Here is a 16,598-nt window from a genome sequence, read left to right on the forward strand (position 1 = left end):
TATATATAATAAATTGTTTCTACAGGTTCAAAATGAAAAATGAATATTTAGAAATATTTAATTACGACAATGCTATTTGTGTTAGCATCAGTGGCTTGTTACTCAACGACTTTGCTAGTACTTTTTCAAACATAAAGTTAGTTTTCAATTAACACTTATACTAGAGGCGGAATTATAAATGCAAAATAATTGATAATACTAATTTATAAGTACCTAATTATTAGTATCTTAAAAAATATATTTATACAAAAATCACGATAATCATGAAAATGGGGAAATCCTATATTCTCGAATCAATTCACAATTTATTTTGCATATTAATTAGATTCCGCGCTCATCAGTACGTACTCACTGGCGACATCGAGAAAATTCCTGTATCGGCAATTCCTCGTACGACCAGAGGATCGGAAATATCAAAGGATATTATGGCGCAGCGCGAGTGGAGAAACAGAAACATATGAGCTTCACACCGTAATACTCTTATCATAGAAATAGAAGCAGTCCTCAATTCCCGCCCTCTAACTTCTATCTCCACCGATCCAAATGATCTCCTAGCCCTCACTCCCGGACATTTCCTCATTGGCGATTCATTAATGTGCTTACGTGATCGAGATTTCAGGGACATTCCATCGAACCGACTCTCCAAATGGCAGCATATCCAACAGCTTAAACAACATTTTTGGAACCGCTGGCATAAGGAGTATTTGAACGAGCTAACCAACCGCAATAAATGGAGCAAAAGGGCACAATCGTCATCCTCAGAGAGGACAACGTTCCCTCCATGCATTGGCCTCTGGGCCGAGTTATCAAGATTCATCCAGGCGCCGATGGTGTCATCCGGACAGCTACAGTTCAGACGGCAAAGAGCATTTTGGATCGGGGCGTCAAAAGGCTTGTCCCACTGCCAATTCAACCCGATCTCGAGAAACCCGAACAACTAGCCACCGAGACGAAATAAGATGGGAACTTCAACCACACCTCCCTAGTTTGATCGGTACCCTCTCAACGGGGGGAGAATGTTACGCCATGCGGCTTACCATAGGTCATATTCTTAACTATCGATCGCGGCACTATAATGTCGCAGACGGATCGTCGTGTCTGCCCGGCAAACAAACATTGTAGTGGCAAGCGCATGGTTCATTAAGCAGGGCGACTTCCAGAAACGTCGACTCGTGGCCCGTATTTTACCTCGCGTAAAAGAATGTGGCGTGATCCGAACGTAGTGGGGGTCGCCTTCCAGAAAAAACGAAAAAAATCGAAAGGCGTTCAGAACTTTTCGAGATGTCGAACCGTCAACACATGTGGTATGTCGCGCATTACTTATCAACCAAAACGCAGTTACATTTTTTTTGTTCCATTTATATCTTTCTAGTTAATAAGTTGTTGAAATAAACATTAATTTATTTGTGTTAATTCTGTGGAATTTCGTTGAACTACCCTTATTATCATAATCGAAATAAGGGGATCGATCAGTTCGTGGCGTCGATTATTTAATCGTAATGGGAACTTACAACTCTCGTTGACGTGCTATCTCGCGATCGCGTCTCTCCGCGAACGGTCGAAACAAAATGATTCACTAAAAACTGTCCTGAATTCCTAAGAATTTATTTACCGAAAAACTGACAAAGTGTTTATTTAAAAAATGAGGTTGAAGGTAGTCCTTTTCTTTCATTTCATTCATTTTCATTTTCTTTCTTAAGTATGGCTAACACAATATCTAATCAATTAAAATTTTATATTTTCACGTGAAAAGTTTCTTTAGATAATTATTATCAACATGATGACTCACTCTTACGGATTAATACGTGTCTGTAGGGCAATCCGGTGGACTTGATCGGCTTTTTACTTCGAAAGTTGAGTAATCGGTGTCGCTTTCTTACGCATCTTTGAACTGTATAAATGTTTTAAAATTGTTTGATCCAGAATGTACCACACCGGACAATCAAGAAGGCAGGTGCCTTGACTACAGAAAATGTAAACCTCTGCAAGAAATATGGCAGATACAGTACCGTACAGCCACCGATTTTTATAGACGATCAGTGTGCAGATACCAGGGCAATGTTACGATCGTTTGCTGTCCGAACGATCCAAACAAAGAGAAGAGAGAAATTTTAATAAAAACTGTGTATAAGTATAAGGCTTTGCGACCACCATACTGTGGTTTTAGCAACGTCTCTCATACCAGGGTGGTCGATGGTAAACCAGCTGAACTTGGTACGTTTTATGTCTTTCTTTCCGATTAATAATAAGCCATTTACTGCAAAGAATGAACTTTAAAGGCATTAAACAGCACATCAATGTACATTTCAATTAGACTAAATAATAATGCTATGATTTTATCGGTAGTAACTTTACTTATTAACTTGAATTATTTCTTTCTTTTACTTCATGTTAGGAAGAGTATCTTTTTGCTTGAAATAAAAAATTGATATAGGAGTAATAATATGGATAGAGATCAAAAACTGTTAGGGCAGAAATTACACGTTTGAACTTTATAGTTCAGTATAGTTCAAATAGAAATTATATAGAATTATTTAATAATTTGTATTCCACTGGAATAAAAATTTAATTTCTGTCTTTATCAAATCTCTATTTCAGAGTATTTGTACGTATGTACTTATCGTCTGCTGTATGATCGAATATCGAATAGGTAATAATCGTTGTTACCCGTTATGTGAGAAAAAATTATGTATATTCACAACTATGACTATTGCATTTTAGGCGCTTGGCCATGGATCGCTGCATTAGGTTTTCGTAATCCCCGAAACCCAGACAAACCACTATGGAAGTGCGGAGGTTCCCTGATATCGGCTAGGCATGTTTTGACCGCAGCACATTGTGCACATATGGATGGAATAGAAAACATACACAATCATAATATTGTCATTCTTAGATTGGTGGAGGAGGTGCCATTTTCGAGTAAGTCCTCGAATATATATATATATATATATACTTCTTGTATCGTATACTTCGTATACTTCTTGTACGTACGTACAAAATTTTCCGGCTAATCTAAAACACTTCATAAGATAGAGAGCTTCTGGAAATTCGGACACAGAGAGTGCATAAAATACAAGATAAGTCTCGTGTCTTTCAAAATTATTTTTTATTCGCTAAAAACGTCCTGTGTACTCATGCAATCACATGCAACCTCGAAACTTCACTTATTTTTTATCACTTTCCAATTCAATACACAGTTTCAGCATTTTTGACTATATGTAAGAGAAATTTCCATTCAGCCAAAGGTGTACTTACAGATTATAGATTCCTATACGACTCTCAGTAAAAATTTATCCGCACTCCAGATAGTTAAAACTTCTGTCGACCGTATTGATCCATCTGCACTCTTCGTATGACGTCAATATCTGTTCAGTGCTGCTGCGCAGGTTTCTTTGTGTTACGTCAATTCGTTTGTGACCGTTGCGCGAGTAATGGCGCTTTGCAATGGTGATTTGCAGGAAAACAGTGCAGGATGCTGTGATTCGTTTCTTGTGGTCGGAGGTTATGTTTGATGCCTATATTTATCAAAGATTTAATGCACATTATGGAGAAAGTGTTTTGTCACGAAGTGTGTTTGAATGGGCACAAAAGTTCAAAGAAGATCGCACGAGTGTTATGAAAAAACAGCTGGACGCCCGTCCACATCCACGATGACAACATTGAACGTGCTCATGAACTTATGCTCTATGGAATAGACGAGTGACACTGGATAATGTGGCAAATCATTTGCAAATCAGCCACGGCTCTGCTTATGCAATAGTGCACGACAGATTTGGATTTTAAAAAGTTTGTGCGAGATGGATGCCGAAAAAGCTGATGAAAAGGTGAAGACGACGATGCATTCGTGGTTCGCAGCTCAGCCCAAAACATTTTTTAATGAGAAAATACAAAGGTCCTTCGGCAAATGGACAAAGTGTATACAGAAATCGAGTGATTATGTCAAAAAATGATGTATGTCTTTTTTGACAATTGCTTAAAATAAATTCTACACCGACAGAGCGGGTAACTTTTTACTCACCCTCGTAAGACACTTAAATTTCCAATCTATTATGATGAATAAAAGAGCTTATACTATTAAATCTAATTGTATTTTGTTGCATGAGAGTACACGTGTATGTGATGTACATTACCTTTATATCCCCTTGAACGCTTCAATATTGCGCATATATACTATATTTTGTACAGCTTCTATAAAATTTCGTATGTTTGTTTAGGCTGTTAATCTAGAGGCTGGAGTACAAAGAAGTGGCACAATGATGTGGGCTGATGACATTTATAATTATCAAGGAATCACCCCTACATTCGCTCAGGTATATATCGTTGACTATAACGTATTTAACATATATGATTGTTAGAATATTAATAATTAATTTTTAATTCTATCAGAATTTTAATGAAACTGTCCCTTGGGAAGGAAGAACTGATACCTTGATATCACGGTTTGTACATCCTATATATACGACAAATTTTAGAACATTATATAACGAAGAACCAGATCGTCGTGGCCATGTGATGTGAATAAAAGGACTTGAATTTGATGATATTTTTATAATGTTAGATAACATAACTAAGTATCTTCACAGTAAGATAGGATGACATGGTTTACATGATCTTAATGTTGTTCACTCGAGTGATGATATTATAAGGAAAAGCGTAATATCACAGGTAGGATGATTCATAATTTAGAACTACTAACTCATGTATGTATTAAAAATTAAAGAAATATATTAAATTTTATAGGATATTTATGTTTAGTAACCAGTAATTCAGAGATTGGTATTCATGGTTACTATAACGAGGCTGTAGAAACGCACCCTTTCTTCTTTGCAAATGGTCCTGTATTTATGTCTAAGCCGAAACTGGAACCTCTGAATAATTTAGATTTATTCTTGTTATTTTCTAAAATACTTATCTACAGTATACCATAAGGAATGATACCGTATCGCACCTAATCAAGTGCCTTAAGAAACATCAACAGGATATCACAGTAAGTAATCCCTTATCGACAGATATGTAAGTAAAAGTTATGTGTCATTGTTATACACAATTATGTGTTAGTGTTATACACAGTTATTTATCATTTTCTATTAATTCAGTTGTAGCCACTACAATATCTATGACACTGGTAGTAATTATAAGAACAATAATGATGTTCTATAAGAGGAAATGATGATTAGGAACAAAAACTTACAGGTAAGTCAAAGTATATGTTATTTGCCATTTGAAAAGAAAGTTACTAACTTGGAATTTTTTGATAAATAATAATTGTGCAAAATATATTGGATTTCAAATTTGTCAAAAATTGATATTTAAGAAGCATTGTAATAATATAACATTAATATTTTGATTTTTCAGAAGATATCATGCGGTGGATGGATAATATGCAAAAAATATTAAGCAGTATATGAATTTTCCTATTGCGTAGAGATAACAAAATGAATTTTAAAAAATGTCGACACGGTAATAAGAAATAGCATCATGACAAAGAATATATAAAGACAGTTTCATTTTTTATAAATAAAAATTTGTTGTTCCAGATTTTGAAATACAGTGAAACGTTTAATTAGTATCTTAATATCTTTAAATAATTATTATTTTAGAATCAATTGTAATTGTATCATACGTACTTTTGAATTCGTGCAAGAACATATGTAATTTTGAAGTAGTTATTATTAGGAAACTGTTAGACGCGAACAGTATGCGAAAAGTTAGTATGCAGTGTAATAATTATCAATCAAAACACAAGAATTAAATTCTTGAGGAAAAAATTTCCGGAATTTCTTATTTACATGATTATAAAGAAATCCATAATAAAAAGGAGCTGCTTTCTAATACTTCTCTTCCTTGTAATGCCTACGTTAACAATAACGAGGTTCGACTTTTTGTTTTTAGAGGGATACTGGAAAATTTGAAAGTACAGTACCATTGGGAAGAAAATCACGATATTGAAAACGATATTTGCAAGTAAATTTCCAAAAAATCTGTTTTCAAATTTTCGCTTTCTATTTCACATTAAAAGAAAGGGAGGGCTGCCTTCTTTTTCTGCAAGACAAAACAAACATTCTGAATCTCGTATCAATGAATGATGTCAATAAGTTATTTTTCTTTTCAGATTGAACAATATTCCAGATTTATTCATAATTTCATACTACGCGAAGAATAGACTTTCATAGGTATATAAAGGAAATATTAAGTATAGGAAAACTCTTTTTCGTTGTAGGTGACATATGCTTCACGGTTGAACACATGTATTTTTGAACACATATAAATGAAAAAGTACTCTTATGGAGAAAAAGAATTGATACCTTCGATTGACATTAGATAATGTATATAAACTTATGAACAATCACTATCACTATCAGTTTGTATTTTAGGTGCACACGCAGATTTGTTGGAGTTCTTATAAAATGTACTTCCTGTACGAACGTTTTATTCTTCCAAATTTTACGATACTATGTCTCATATGATAACTATATGGATTAAACGTAATATAAATGATCCGAAAATAGACTCGAACGACATTAATTGTCTTTCTATTTATACCAATATCGAAAATACAAGTAAAGCTGGAGCAATAGTATGCAAGAATGGACTATTTATTATTTTAAACCAAATCATAGCATATTCAGAATGCACAGTATTATCATGAAATGTAAATGAATCAGTTGTAAACGAACGATTTTACTGTAAAATCGTTGCCGCCTTTTTTTCATCTGAAATATAGCAGCAATGAGTACATTCTTTTAATATATAATAAAACGAGATATCTTTATAAAGTTACATATGTCATCACTGGTAACTGTTATCTCGTATGACGCCAAATATACCGTTAGTATGGAATGATATTTTTATGAAGATATACTTTAATGATAGATTTTATGAATGAAACGTTATATAAGAAAAATTATCTCTTGTTATTCTATGAAGTGTAGTAGCTAATGAAGATTAATTTTACGAAGTATTAGAGCAAAAGAGAATTAAAAAATTAAAAAGATCTAAATAAGATTGTTCGTGTGGCTTAATTATCTCAATTCTGGTACACCACTTGTTACATTCTAACTAATTAGCGCTAAACAATAACTTGCAAATATTAAAGATATTAACACCTAAAGGTTTTCAGGAAATTTTATAATATTTGATTATTGTATATCTAGTCATTGATTGATAAAATTTCTTGTATAAGCATAGATCGAGGTTGACGTCATACGCAGATTGCATATCATTGACAGGTATCGTTTTAATTTATTTTATGGCTAGAATCGTTTGAATATTATACGAATAATTATTTCCATTCGAACGATTAATAAATCACGTACCTATAAAAGATATATTACGAAAAAGAGGTGACGAAACAAAAAAATATTGGAAATTCCGTTGTCATTAGATCAATTACTTTTGCAATGATTTTTATTTCCATGTAATTACATATGAAATGGGTAATTCATTAACATCTCCTCGAATCGAATATAATTCGTTACACTTCACAACGATTCAAATAATGGACGGGAAATATATAATAACTTTCCTGTCCTTGCGTTAAAATAGTACTGTACAAATCAGATGATACAACCTAACCCCAACCTAACCCCAAAAAACCCAATTACATCCACATTGCATGACAGCACACTTGCAATGGATTTTTGTGATTTCAATGTCACAGACAATGACACAACTAATCAGAACACGTTCGAGGCTATAGACATTGAAATTACCGCGTGTTTAATACGTTTAAAGCATAAATCTAAATTTCACGCGATTATTTCTTTGTACATTGTGAAACTCTTAAATTATCTTAATCGAATAAATAATCCTAATGTAATAAAACATCTTGAAATAGACCTAGATATCTGAAACAGAAACTCGAAGGATAAGAAATCCTAAAAGGTACTAATCCTAAAATAACAAACTCCTAAATAATAAACAAGTGATAAAACCTGTTATAAATAATAAACCTTACCTGGAATAATCAAATCCTAACTAATCGAAAATAAAATAAGGCAAGCAATTCTTAATCTTTCAAGTAATTTTTCCGAAAACACAGAAAGATAGAGAAATTAAAAAGACGCAGCACAAATTGCAGCACAATGAAAGTTTCGGAGCGATGAATACGATCGTATTAAACTAAATAATTTTCAAAAGTGAAATTACACTGAAACGTATATCGATGATATTTGTCATTTCTACGATCTGTTTCGCTTGATCGTGCTTCTTTTCTGATGTAAATTCAATTTATAATACGAACTAAGTTTCCTTTATTATTATTAGTCCTGCGTCTTTTTAATTCGTCACTTCTTTTATTTCAGAACAATGACGGGCTCCAAGATGCTGTTCGGATGTTTGGCGTTAATTGCTTTTCTGCATCCATTAGTTCACGTTTGTACTTCGAGTAGTACAGCTCAAGGTTTGTACTTCGAGTTGTCTTTTTCCATGCACTTCAAATTCCAATACGATCTGGTCACGTGGCCTTCGTACAATTTCGAAATTTTACCTGTTTGGTAATCGTCAATGAAAAAAGAAGTTATGCGTGACCTCAACACATTGAAACAATTTTTATGATTTTTTATTTGCCGGTTGGTCAGCAAGTTAATGGAAAAATTTCACTTAACTATTCGCGTTAATCTCTTCGGTTTAACTTTTGGGAAATGCTTCGTTAGCTTCGGGAATATTCCAACGATTCGTTTTACGTACAAAATAAGCATGATAAATATTACATCACGGTAATGTAATATCGGAATATATTAAAGGTGTAATTTTGTTCGATTAATTATAATTTATTAATAATGGATTGAAAATACAGATATTAGTTAGACAGAGAAACGATGTTTGATTAACAGGAAAACTAAATGCAACGCTCGTATTTACAACAAATAACTTGACAACTATTTGGTAACTCTCTCTCTCTCTCTCTCTCTTTCTCTCTCTCACTAGCAACTCTAACACTCGACAACACTCGCAACTCAATTCTAACGGCTCTATGCTTCGACGTCTCGATCAACTCTGATTCTCGCAACACGCACACTTTTCGATTCGCCTTGGATAGCGAAACCGACCTTCTTCTAACGCGTTTTTAAAACGCGATGGCGCTATCACTTTCTAAAAGCGTCGTCTTTACATTTCCGATGGCCACGGGCACACCCGACTGCCAGATATACAATGTATTATAAGAGTATCATTACCATACTTTTCATGAAAAGAGCAATTTTTCTTGATAACTATACTCTGTAACATAGATTGAAGTCGCTGATTTGATCCCTCTGATATCGTTGTCTTATGAGAGTCTCGCCTGGTCTTGATTGGTTCTGTTGACTCTTATCGTTGTGAAAAATCGATTCGTTGTGTACCTTTTTTGTATAGAGAATTATTTTGTGGTAGAATATAATGTTGTAATATTTGTGGTCTTTACTTTACTAATTTTGTCACTGTGCCGCTCTTTGGTTCGTTGAGCGATTCATATTCCGCATATATTCCGTACTTGCTTCGCTTGGTACTTTTATAATTTTCGCAGTTACAATAAAAAATTTAATTCTTAACAGATTAAAGATTTAACCTCTTGCTTTATAGTGTACAATAATTTTTTTTTTTTTTTTTTTTTTTTTATAGGTTATGTGATCCATAGTTTGAGTAAGTAGTACATATATATATATATTTACGTGACAAGCTTTCATTTCAATCTATATTTAAGATTAATATTTTATCAGTTTCTGTTCGTAACAACATCGAAGTAGTCAACAAGTTTGAAGAGTATAATTAAGGAAGTTATGAAGCAAGAGGTTAAGAACAAATTCTGAAAGAGGTTATGTACAACTCAGTAGTACTGCTTTACATTACTTTGCGAATTACTTTTCAAGCATAAAAATAGTTTAACAGCCATTTATAGTTACTTCCTTACCATTACATTCATTAAATTCGTTTGATTTTGTAAACAAAATAACCACGCTGACCAGTCTCTTATTTAAAATAGAATTATTTTGTCATATATCCAACAGTTTACTTTCTCTTCGTAAATATTATTAATAATTTTATCAATTTCGTATACTTCCATACTTCGTATAAGTGACAATGAATCAGAAGAGTTTCATGGCAATATTGAACAACATACAGTCAACTACAACACCATTAGATACATCCACCATACAGTCAATTACAACACCATTAGATAACAGCAATACAATAGATTATAATTTTCTACGTGTCATTGATTCATCATCATCATTTTCCATTTTTTTAGCATATGTAAAAACCATCCAATTTAAAGTGTTTAAATAACAATAGCCTATACAATATAATTTTATGTAAAAGAATTGATTATACCGTGCTTTAAAACCGTGCTTTAAAATCGATATACGCTGAAACAATACATCCCTCTGCGCTTCCAATTTGTTTTCGCACGAAGAATCAGTCCACTCATTCAAGGACTACGAAAGTTCTACTGGGATGAATGAAAACTTTTGTCTGACCCGGTGTGTATACACAAGATGCGCGAATCTCGAGTACAGCTTGCATTAATTAAAGTAATTGGTTGGTTTGGCTCTATATATATTCTTACTCTATATATACTTATATGTACTCTATATATATTCTCTATCTTATATATACCATAAAATATTTCGTGAAATCGCGTATTCGTGTCTAATGTCAGGGATTCTCTTTCCATAAGTCTGCGTTTTCTATATTATCTTTCTTCCTTATCAGTAGGCATTCTCACAATTTGTGATTAATACTGCTCGTACAGGAATGTTAGGTTTTTGACGTTGTAAAATTTCACGTGAAATAATAATGCCTATATATTGACTAATTTATCAATTAATTAAATCCGTGTATATCAAGTTTTCTATAATTTAGTACTTTCGTGTAACTACAGAAATTTGATGCAATATAAAACTTGATTAAAACAGCGATTCATTGGGAAACGAGAATAATGATGCAAATATCTTTGTATAGTTTTTATATAGGATTTCGATCGCATAATTAATCAGTATCTACTTACCAATCTTTAACTGAAGAATGTGAAGAAGGGCTGGCGGTATATAGACCGCAATTACGATCGTTTTCATGTAAATTGCCAAGCTGCTGTACATGTTTGTTATTCGTAAAAAGTTGCTATGACAAGCGGAAAGAAATAGACAATCCAGAAGTATCTGCAATAGAAATCAGAATACACTCGTTTTCGCATGGTTGGATCAATTTCGCGTGGGACTAACCTGATTGAACCTAACGCGGGATAATTGTGTTAGGGAAGTGATACATTTACACTGTACATGAGAGTGTGTGTGTAAGGGCCAGAGGGCGTCAAGGTCTTAGTGGAGACAAAAGACTGTTGCCAGATGTTAGAAGAATCTAGGATAGTCGGTTGGCGACAAGCGTGCGTGCAAGACGTTCTTCAGAGTGTAATATAGATGTATAACTGTTGCGTGGGAAATATAGTCAATTATTTGTATTCCCAAATCCTCGAATTTCCTTAACATGGTAGCAGAGCGTGGTTACTAGTTTTGCAAGATATTTAGTGCGTGGTTACGATCTTGCGAGTGAGTTTTCAGTAAAGAAAAAAAAACTTTCAGAGGAACAAAATATACTTCGAGCACGTAGGAACGCTTGAGTAAGAAAAGAAAAAAAAAGAAGAATCAATTAAAATGGAGAGATCGGAAATCATGATACCTATATTCGATGGTGAGGATTATGGAATGTGGAAGCAAAGAATCACGATGTTTCTCAAATATAAGGAATGCGAGGTTGTTACAACTAGAATGAAGAACGAAAGAGACGATGAAGACTGGGACAAAAAGGATTTGAAGGCGATAAATATAATTTATAGTGCAATATCGAACAGACAATTGGAGTATGTTAGGGAAGGAAAAACGGCGTATGATATAATAAAAAGGTTCGATGAAATGTACTTGAAAGAGTCGACGGCACTGCAGATCGTATGCAGAAGGAGATTGGAAAACATAAGACTGGAGAACTACACTGATTCAGCATCATTCTTTAACGATTTCGAAAAATTAATAAATGAATTAAAAAGTGCGGGCGCACAAGTAAGTGAGAGGGAAAAGCTGAATTACATGCTGAATACGTTACCCGAAGAATACAGCTACATAGCGGACATAATAGACGCATTGAAAGAAGAGAATCAAACGGTAGCGTATGTGAAAAATAAAATAGAAATAGCAGAGAAGAAAAATAAATCCAATCGAGGAGAAAGGCAAACCAACGCCTTTTCTGCAAAAAAGGAAGGATGCTTCAGATGTGGAAGATTAGGACACTTTGCGAGAGAGTGTCAAAATGGCGTCCAAGCGGGAAGCAGTAACGGCTATTGGCATGGGCCAACACGTGGTCGAAACAGAGGAAGAGAGAACAAAGGCAATACGAGCAGAGGACGTGGAAACTTTCATCGTCAATCAAGAACCGGCACGGGCGAGCATGGAAACTCAAGAGCAGGCATATGGACAGCAACGGCGCACGCAGCAAACAGCAGTGAGACGAATGAAATAAGTAAGAACGAAATAGTGTGGCTATTAGATAGCGGTTGTACCGATCACATAATTAATAATATAAATTATTTCGATAAATCTATCGACCTAAAAGAACCGGTAAATATATATTTAGGCGATAATAGACCGATAAAAGCGACAAAAGTTGGGAATGTTATAAGTTATTTTGAAGCATTCGGAAAACAAAATAAAATAAATATGAGGAAAGTATTTTACGCGAAAGAAATGTCCGCAAATTTGATTAGTTTAGGTAAACTAACAGACAATAAGAATACGGTTATTTCCAAACGAAATATTGCGAAAGTAATAGATGAGGATAATATACTTACAGCTGTAGCGTTCAAAGAGAATGGGACATATAGAATAAAAAGTATATTGAAAGGGAAGAAGCACTTAGTAAACAGCGCCGAACGTAGTGGTATGAGTAAAAAGGAAAGATGGCATAGGATGCTAGGACACGTAAATTTTAAATATTTAGAGATTTTGGGTAAAGAGCAGCTAGTGACTGGCATACCGAATGAATTTGAAAAGGAACTTTTGAAATGTAGGGTGTGTATAGAAAGCAAAATGCATAACTTACCTTTCAAAAATAATCGAACTAAGGCTAGGGAAATAATGGAAATTATTCATACGGACGTATGTGGTCCCTTTAAGACTACCGGATTCAATGGAGAAAAATATTTCATTTCATTTATCGATGATTATAGTAAAATAGCTAGGATCTATTGTATAAAATCAAAAGATGAGGTCTTTGATTCTTTCGTACAGTTCGTAAATGAAGCCGAAAATTTAACGGGCAAGAGGTTAAAAATATTAAGATGCGATAATGGTAAAGAATATTTAAATAATCGAATTTATAAATTTGCTAGGGATAAAGGTATAAGAATAAATAATTGCCCAACATACGTACATGAATTAAACGGGACAGCGGAAAGGTATAATAGAACAGTGATGGACATGGCGCGTTGCTTGTTAGCGGAAGCGAAAGTACATAAAAGGTACTGGCCGGAAATAGTTTGTACAGCGGAATAACACCAGCTCAGATAAATGACCCTCTAACTTACCTTTGTCCTCGTCGACGTCAGTGATTTTAAAGCTAGTTATAAAGTGCACTTCTCAGCCAGCGTCCACGGCAGTCAATATTATTTAACGGGTCTTAACGCGATGTAAAAAGGGAAAAAGGAGGAAAGAAGGAACAGGGAAGCAAAGAGGAAAAACGAATTTTTCATTTTCTCGAAACTGGATCAAGTTTCAGGCTGCTCGCCAAAGAGTCTGTAGCTAACGAGACAAGATTAGACAAACCACGCTTTAAAATCCCCACAGAACTATAATAATCCTCGAAATCAATACGATTCGTCGATCCATCGCCTGATTAAAAAATGAGATAGGATGAAGCTCACTAGTCGGCCTTTGAACTTTCAATAGTGATTCTCTGTAAATGCTTGAAATTGACGCTTGGATTCTTTCCAGATTAACTAGCTTTGCCCCTCCCTCCCTTTATCTATTTTCTTAGATCGACTTAGACTGCCACAACATATTATCTTTCTTCTTTTCTTTTCTTTTCTTTTCTTTTCTTTTCTTTTCTTTTCTTTTCTTTTCTTTTCTTTTCTTTTCTTTTCTTTTCTTTTCTTTTTAGTGGTTAGAGATAAATTTTTCATGTCCTGACTGATAGTTATTTAAAAATACGATATCGCGATTGCTCGTCAAATTTTAAGCCAAGATCTTGACGTAATATTACACAAACTAGCCTCGCTATGTGTAAAACAAAAATAATTCATGCCCGTAATAAAACCGCTGAAAACGAGATCGATGTCAATGAAGTTGACAATGAGGTACGTGGTAGTGATAAAAGTCGATTAATCTTTCTTTTCGAAAATTCAGAGATTCATCCGTTACGGGTTCCCTACGTACTCGTACAAAAAAAATACAGGACAGTTAGAAGTACAATTAATTGATCCTAACATCGCCGTACAAGGAGTCCTAATAGACTTCGCGAGCGCAGAGTAGTACGTGATAGAACAAGCGACTTAATTACAGCCAAAAATCATAAAGCCTAGTAATTCACCGTTCGCGAGCCCCGTGTTACTCGTGAAGACGAACAATGGTTCAGATAGATGATAGGTAGATTTTCGAGAACTAAATAAATATACGGTCGCGGATCGGTATCCTTTACCCCTCACTGCGGATCAAGTCGCGAGATTGCAAAAGCGAGATATTTTATTATTCTGGACATGGCCGGTGGGTTTCTCCAAATCCCTATTCATCCTAATTCTAGGAAGTATACAGCATTGATTACCCTCGATGAACAATTTGGATAATAAGTTGTTGTTTTCTTCGAATTCTTTTGTGCCTTTGTTCGATCCATTCTAAGTTGATCTAAGAAAATAGATAAAGGGAGGGAGGGGCAAAGCTAGTTAATCTGGAAAGAATCCAAGCGTCAATTTCAAGCATTTACAGAGAATCAAGCGGGCTGGTTAAGGTCGTGAGTTGAGCAATTATCCCGCGTTAGGTTCAATCAGGTTAGTCCCACGCGAAATTGATCCAACCATGCGAAAACGAGTGTATTCTGATTTCTATTGCAGATACTTCTGGATTGTCTATTTCTTTCCGCTTGTCATAGCAACTTTTTACGAATAACAAACATGTACAGCAGCTTGGCAATTTACATGAAAACGATCGTAATTGCGGTCTATATACCGCCAGCCCTTCTTCACATTCTTCAGTTAAAGATTGGTAAGTTGATACTGATTAATTATGCAATCGAAATCCTATATAATGGCTACAAAAAATATTTGCATCATTATTCTCGTTTCCTAATGAATCGCTGTTTTAATCAAGTTTTATATTGCATCAAATTTCTGTAGTTACACGAAAGTACTAAATTATAGAAAACTTGATATACACGGATTTAATTAATTGATAAATTAGTCAATATATAGGCATTATTATTTCACGTGAAATTTTACAACGTCAAAAACCTAACATTCCTGTACGAGCAGTATTAATCACAAATTGTGAGAATGCCTACTGATAAGGAAGAAAGATAATATAGAAAACGCAGACTTATGGAAAGAGAATCCCTGACATTAGACACGAATACGCGATTTCACGAAATATTTTATGGTATATATAAGATAGAGAATATACATAGAGTACATATAAGTATATATAGAGTAAGAATATATATAGAGTATATATAAGTACCAAAAATACATCCTAAGACGTGTATGCGATCTACGCTGTATGGGACGTGTTATAAATGGTTTCCGCTACTCAACCGCATTTGAATTTGTGAACACGATCGAACAATTGACACGAATTATTAATTCCCGTCTCTACTCTAGTAACGATTTGCTTTGGAACGAGGTCGAATCGTTCTGATTCCGCGCATGATTAACAAATAAGTACAGAGGACATCAATTACTTGGATGGCCTTCCTGAAACTTGATCCAGTTTCGAGAAAATGAAAAATTCGTTTCTTCTCTTTGCTTCCCTGTTCCTTCTTTCCTCCTTTTCCCTTTTTACATCGCTTTGTTTTACATCGCAATTTACATTTATTTGTAAAGTTTGAATCTCCTCGATATTGAAGATGTTGAAGCTGCAAGTATGTATTTCATTTTAATCCATTCGAGACCGAGATTTAATTGTAAGACGATACCTAGGTGTCGCTACGATTTGAATGTTTAGTTAGAATGATTCTGTGTTTTACTCTCTCCAGGGTATCCTTTTCATACTTTGATTTTAAATCGATAACAATCTTAAATAGTATGCCTCATATTTTTAAAATATAAAATTATATACTATGTTATTCTATAATGTATTATGTACAGTTAAATATATATATATAATAATTCTATATTGAAAAAAATATGAAATTAACATGATATATACATTACTACGTAAGTTATATATAAAATATGTATATTATACCCTTGCCTACTGACTGATATGAATTTCTTTCGGTCTCGAATGCGTTAAAAGAGAGCGCAAAGAAGGCGAAATTACTTATTGTAATTAGTAAATCGACCTGAGAGGCAGACAGATACAAGAAAGAAGGAATATTATATTAGCGGCATTATCATGTTTTTGCTCTCTTTAAGTCTTTCATCG

At 34.2% G+C, this 16,598-nt stretch overlaps 1 protein-coding gene and 1 long non-coding RNA gene across 2 annotated transcripts in view; both read left to right on the plus strand.

Annotated features, from left to right (window-relative positions):
* The first annotated feature begins 995 nt into the window (after positions 1 to 995).
* Positions 996 to 16,598, plus strand: part of LOC126876194 (venom serine protease Bi-VSP-like) — a 219,207-nt gene continuing 203,604 nt past the window's right edge. The window contains exons 1-2 of the mRNA XM_050639051.1: positions 996 to 1,304; positions 2,722 to 2,919. Of these exons, the coding sequence (XP_050495008.1) occupies positions 1,202 to 1,304; positions 2,722 to 2,919 (301 nt within the window). The 5' untranslated portion in view covers positions 996 to 1,201. The remainder of the gene's footprint in view (positions 1,305 to 2,721; positions 2,920 to 16,598) is intronic.
* LOC126876254 (uncharacterized) lies at positions 3,226 to 4,621 on the plus strand. Its single transcript, XR_007694046.1, has 3 exons — positions 3,226 to 4,002; positions 4,215 to 4,310; positions 4,387 to 4,621. It is a non-coding gene; the product is annotated as an uncharacterized LOC126876254 (long non-coding RNA).

This window comes from Bombus huntii, unplaced genomic scaffold (genome assembly GCF_024542735.1).
Source record: "Bombus huntii isolate Logan2020A unplaced genomic scaffold, iyBomHunt1.1 ctg00000067.1, whole genome shotgun sequence".
NCBI lineage: Eukaryota > Metazoa > Arthropoda > Insecta > Hymenoptera > Apidae > Bombus > Bombus huntii.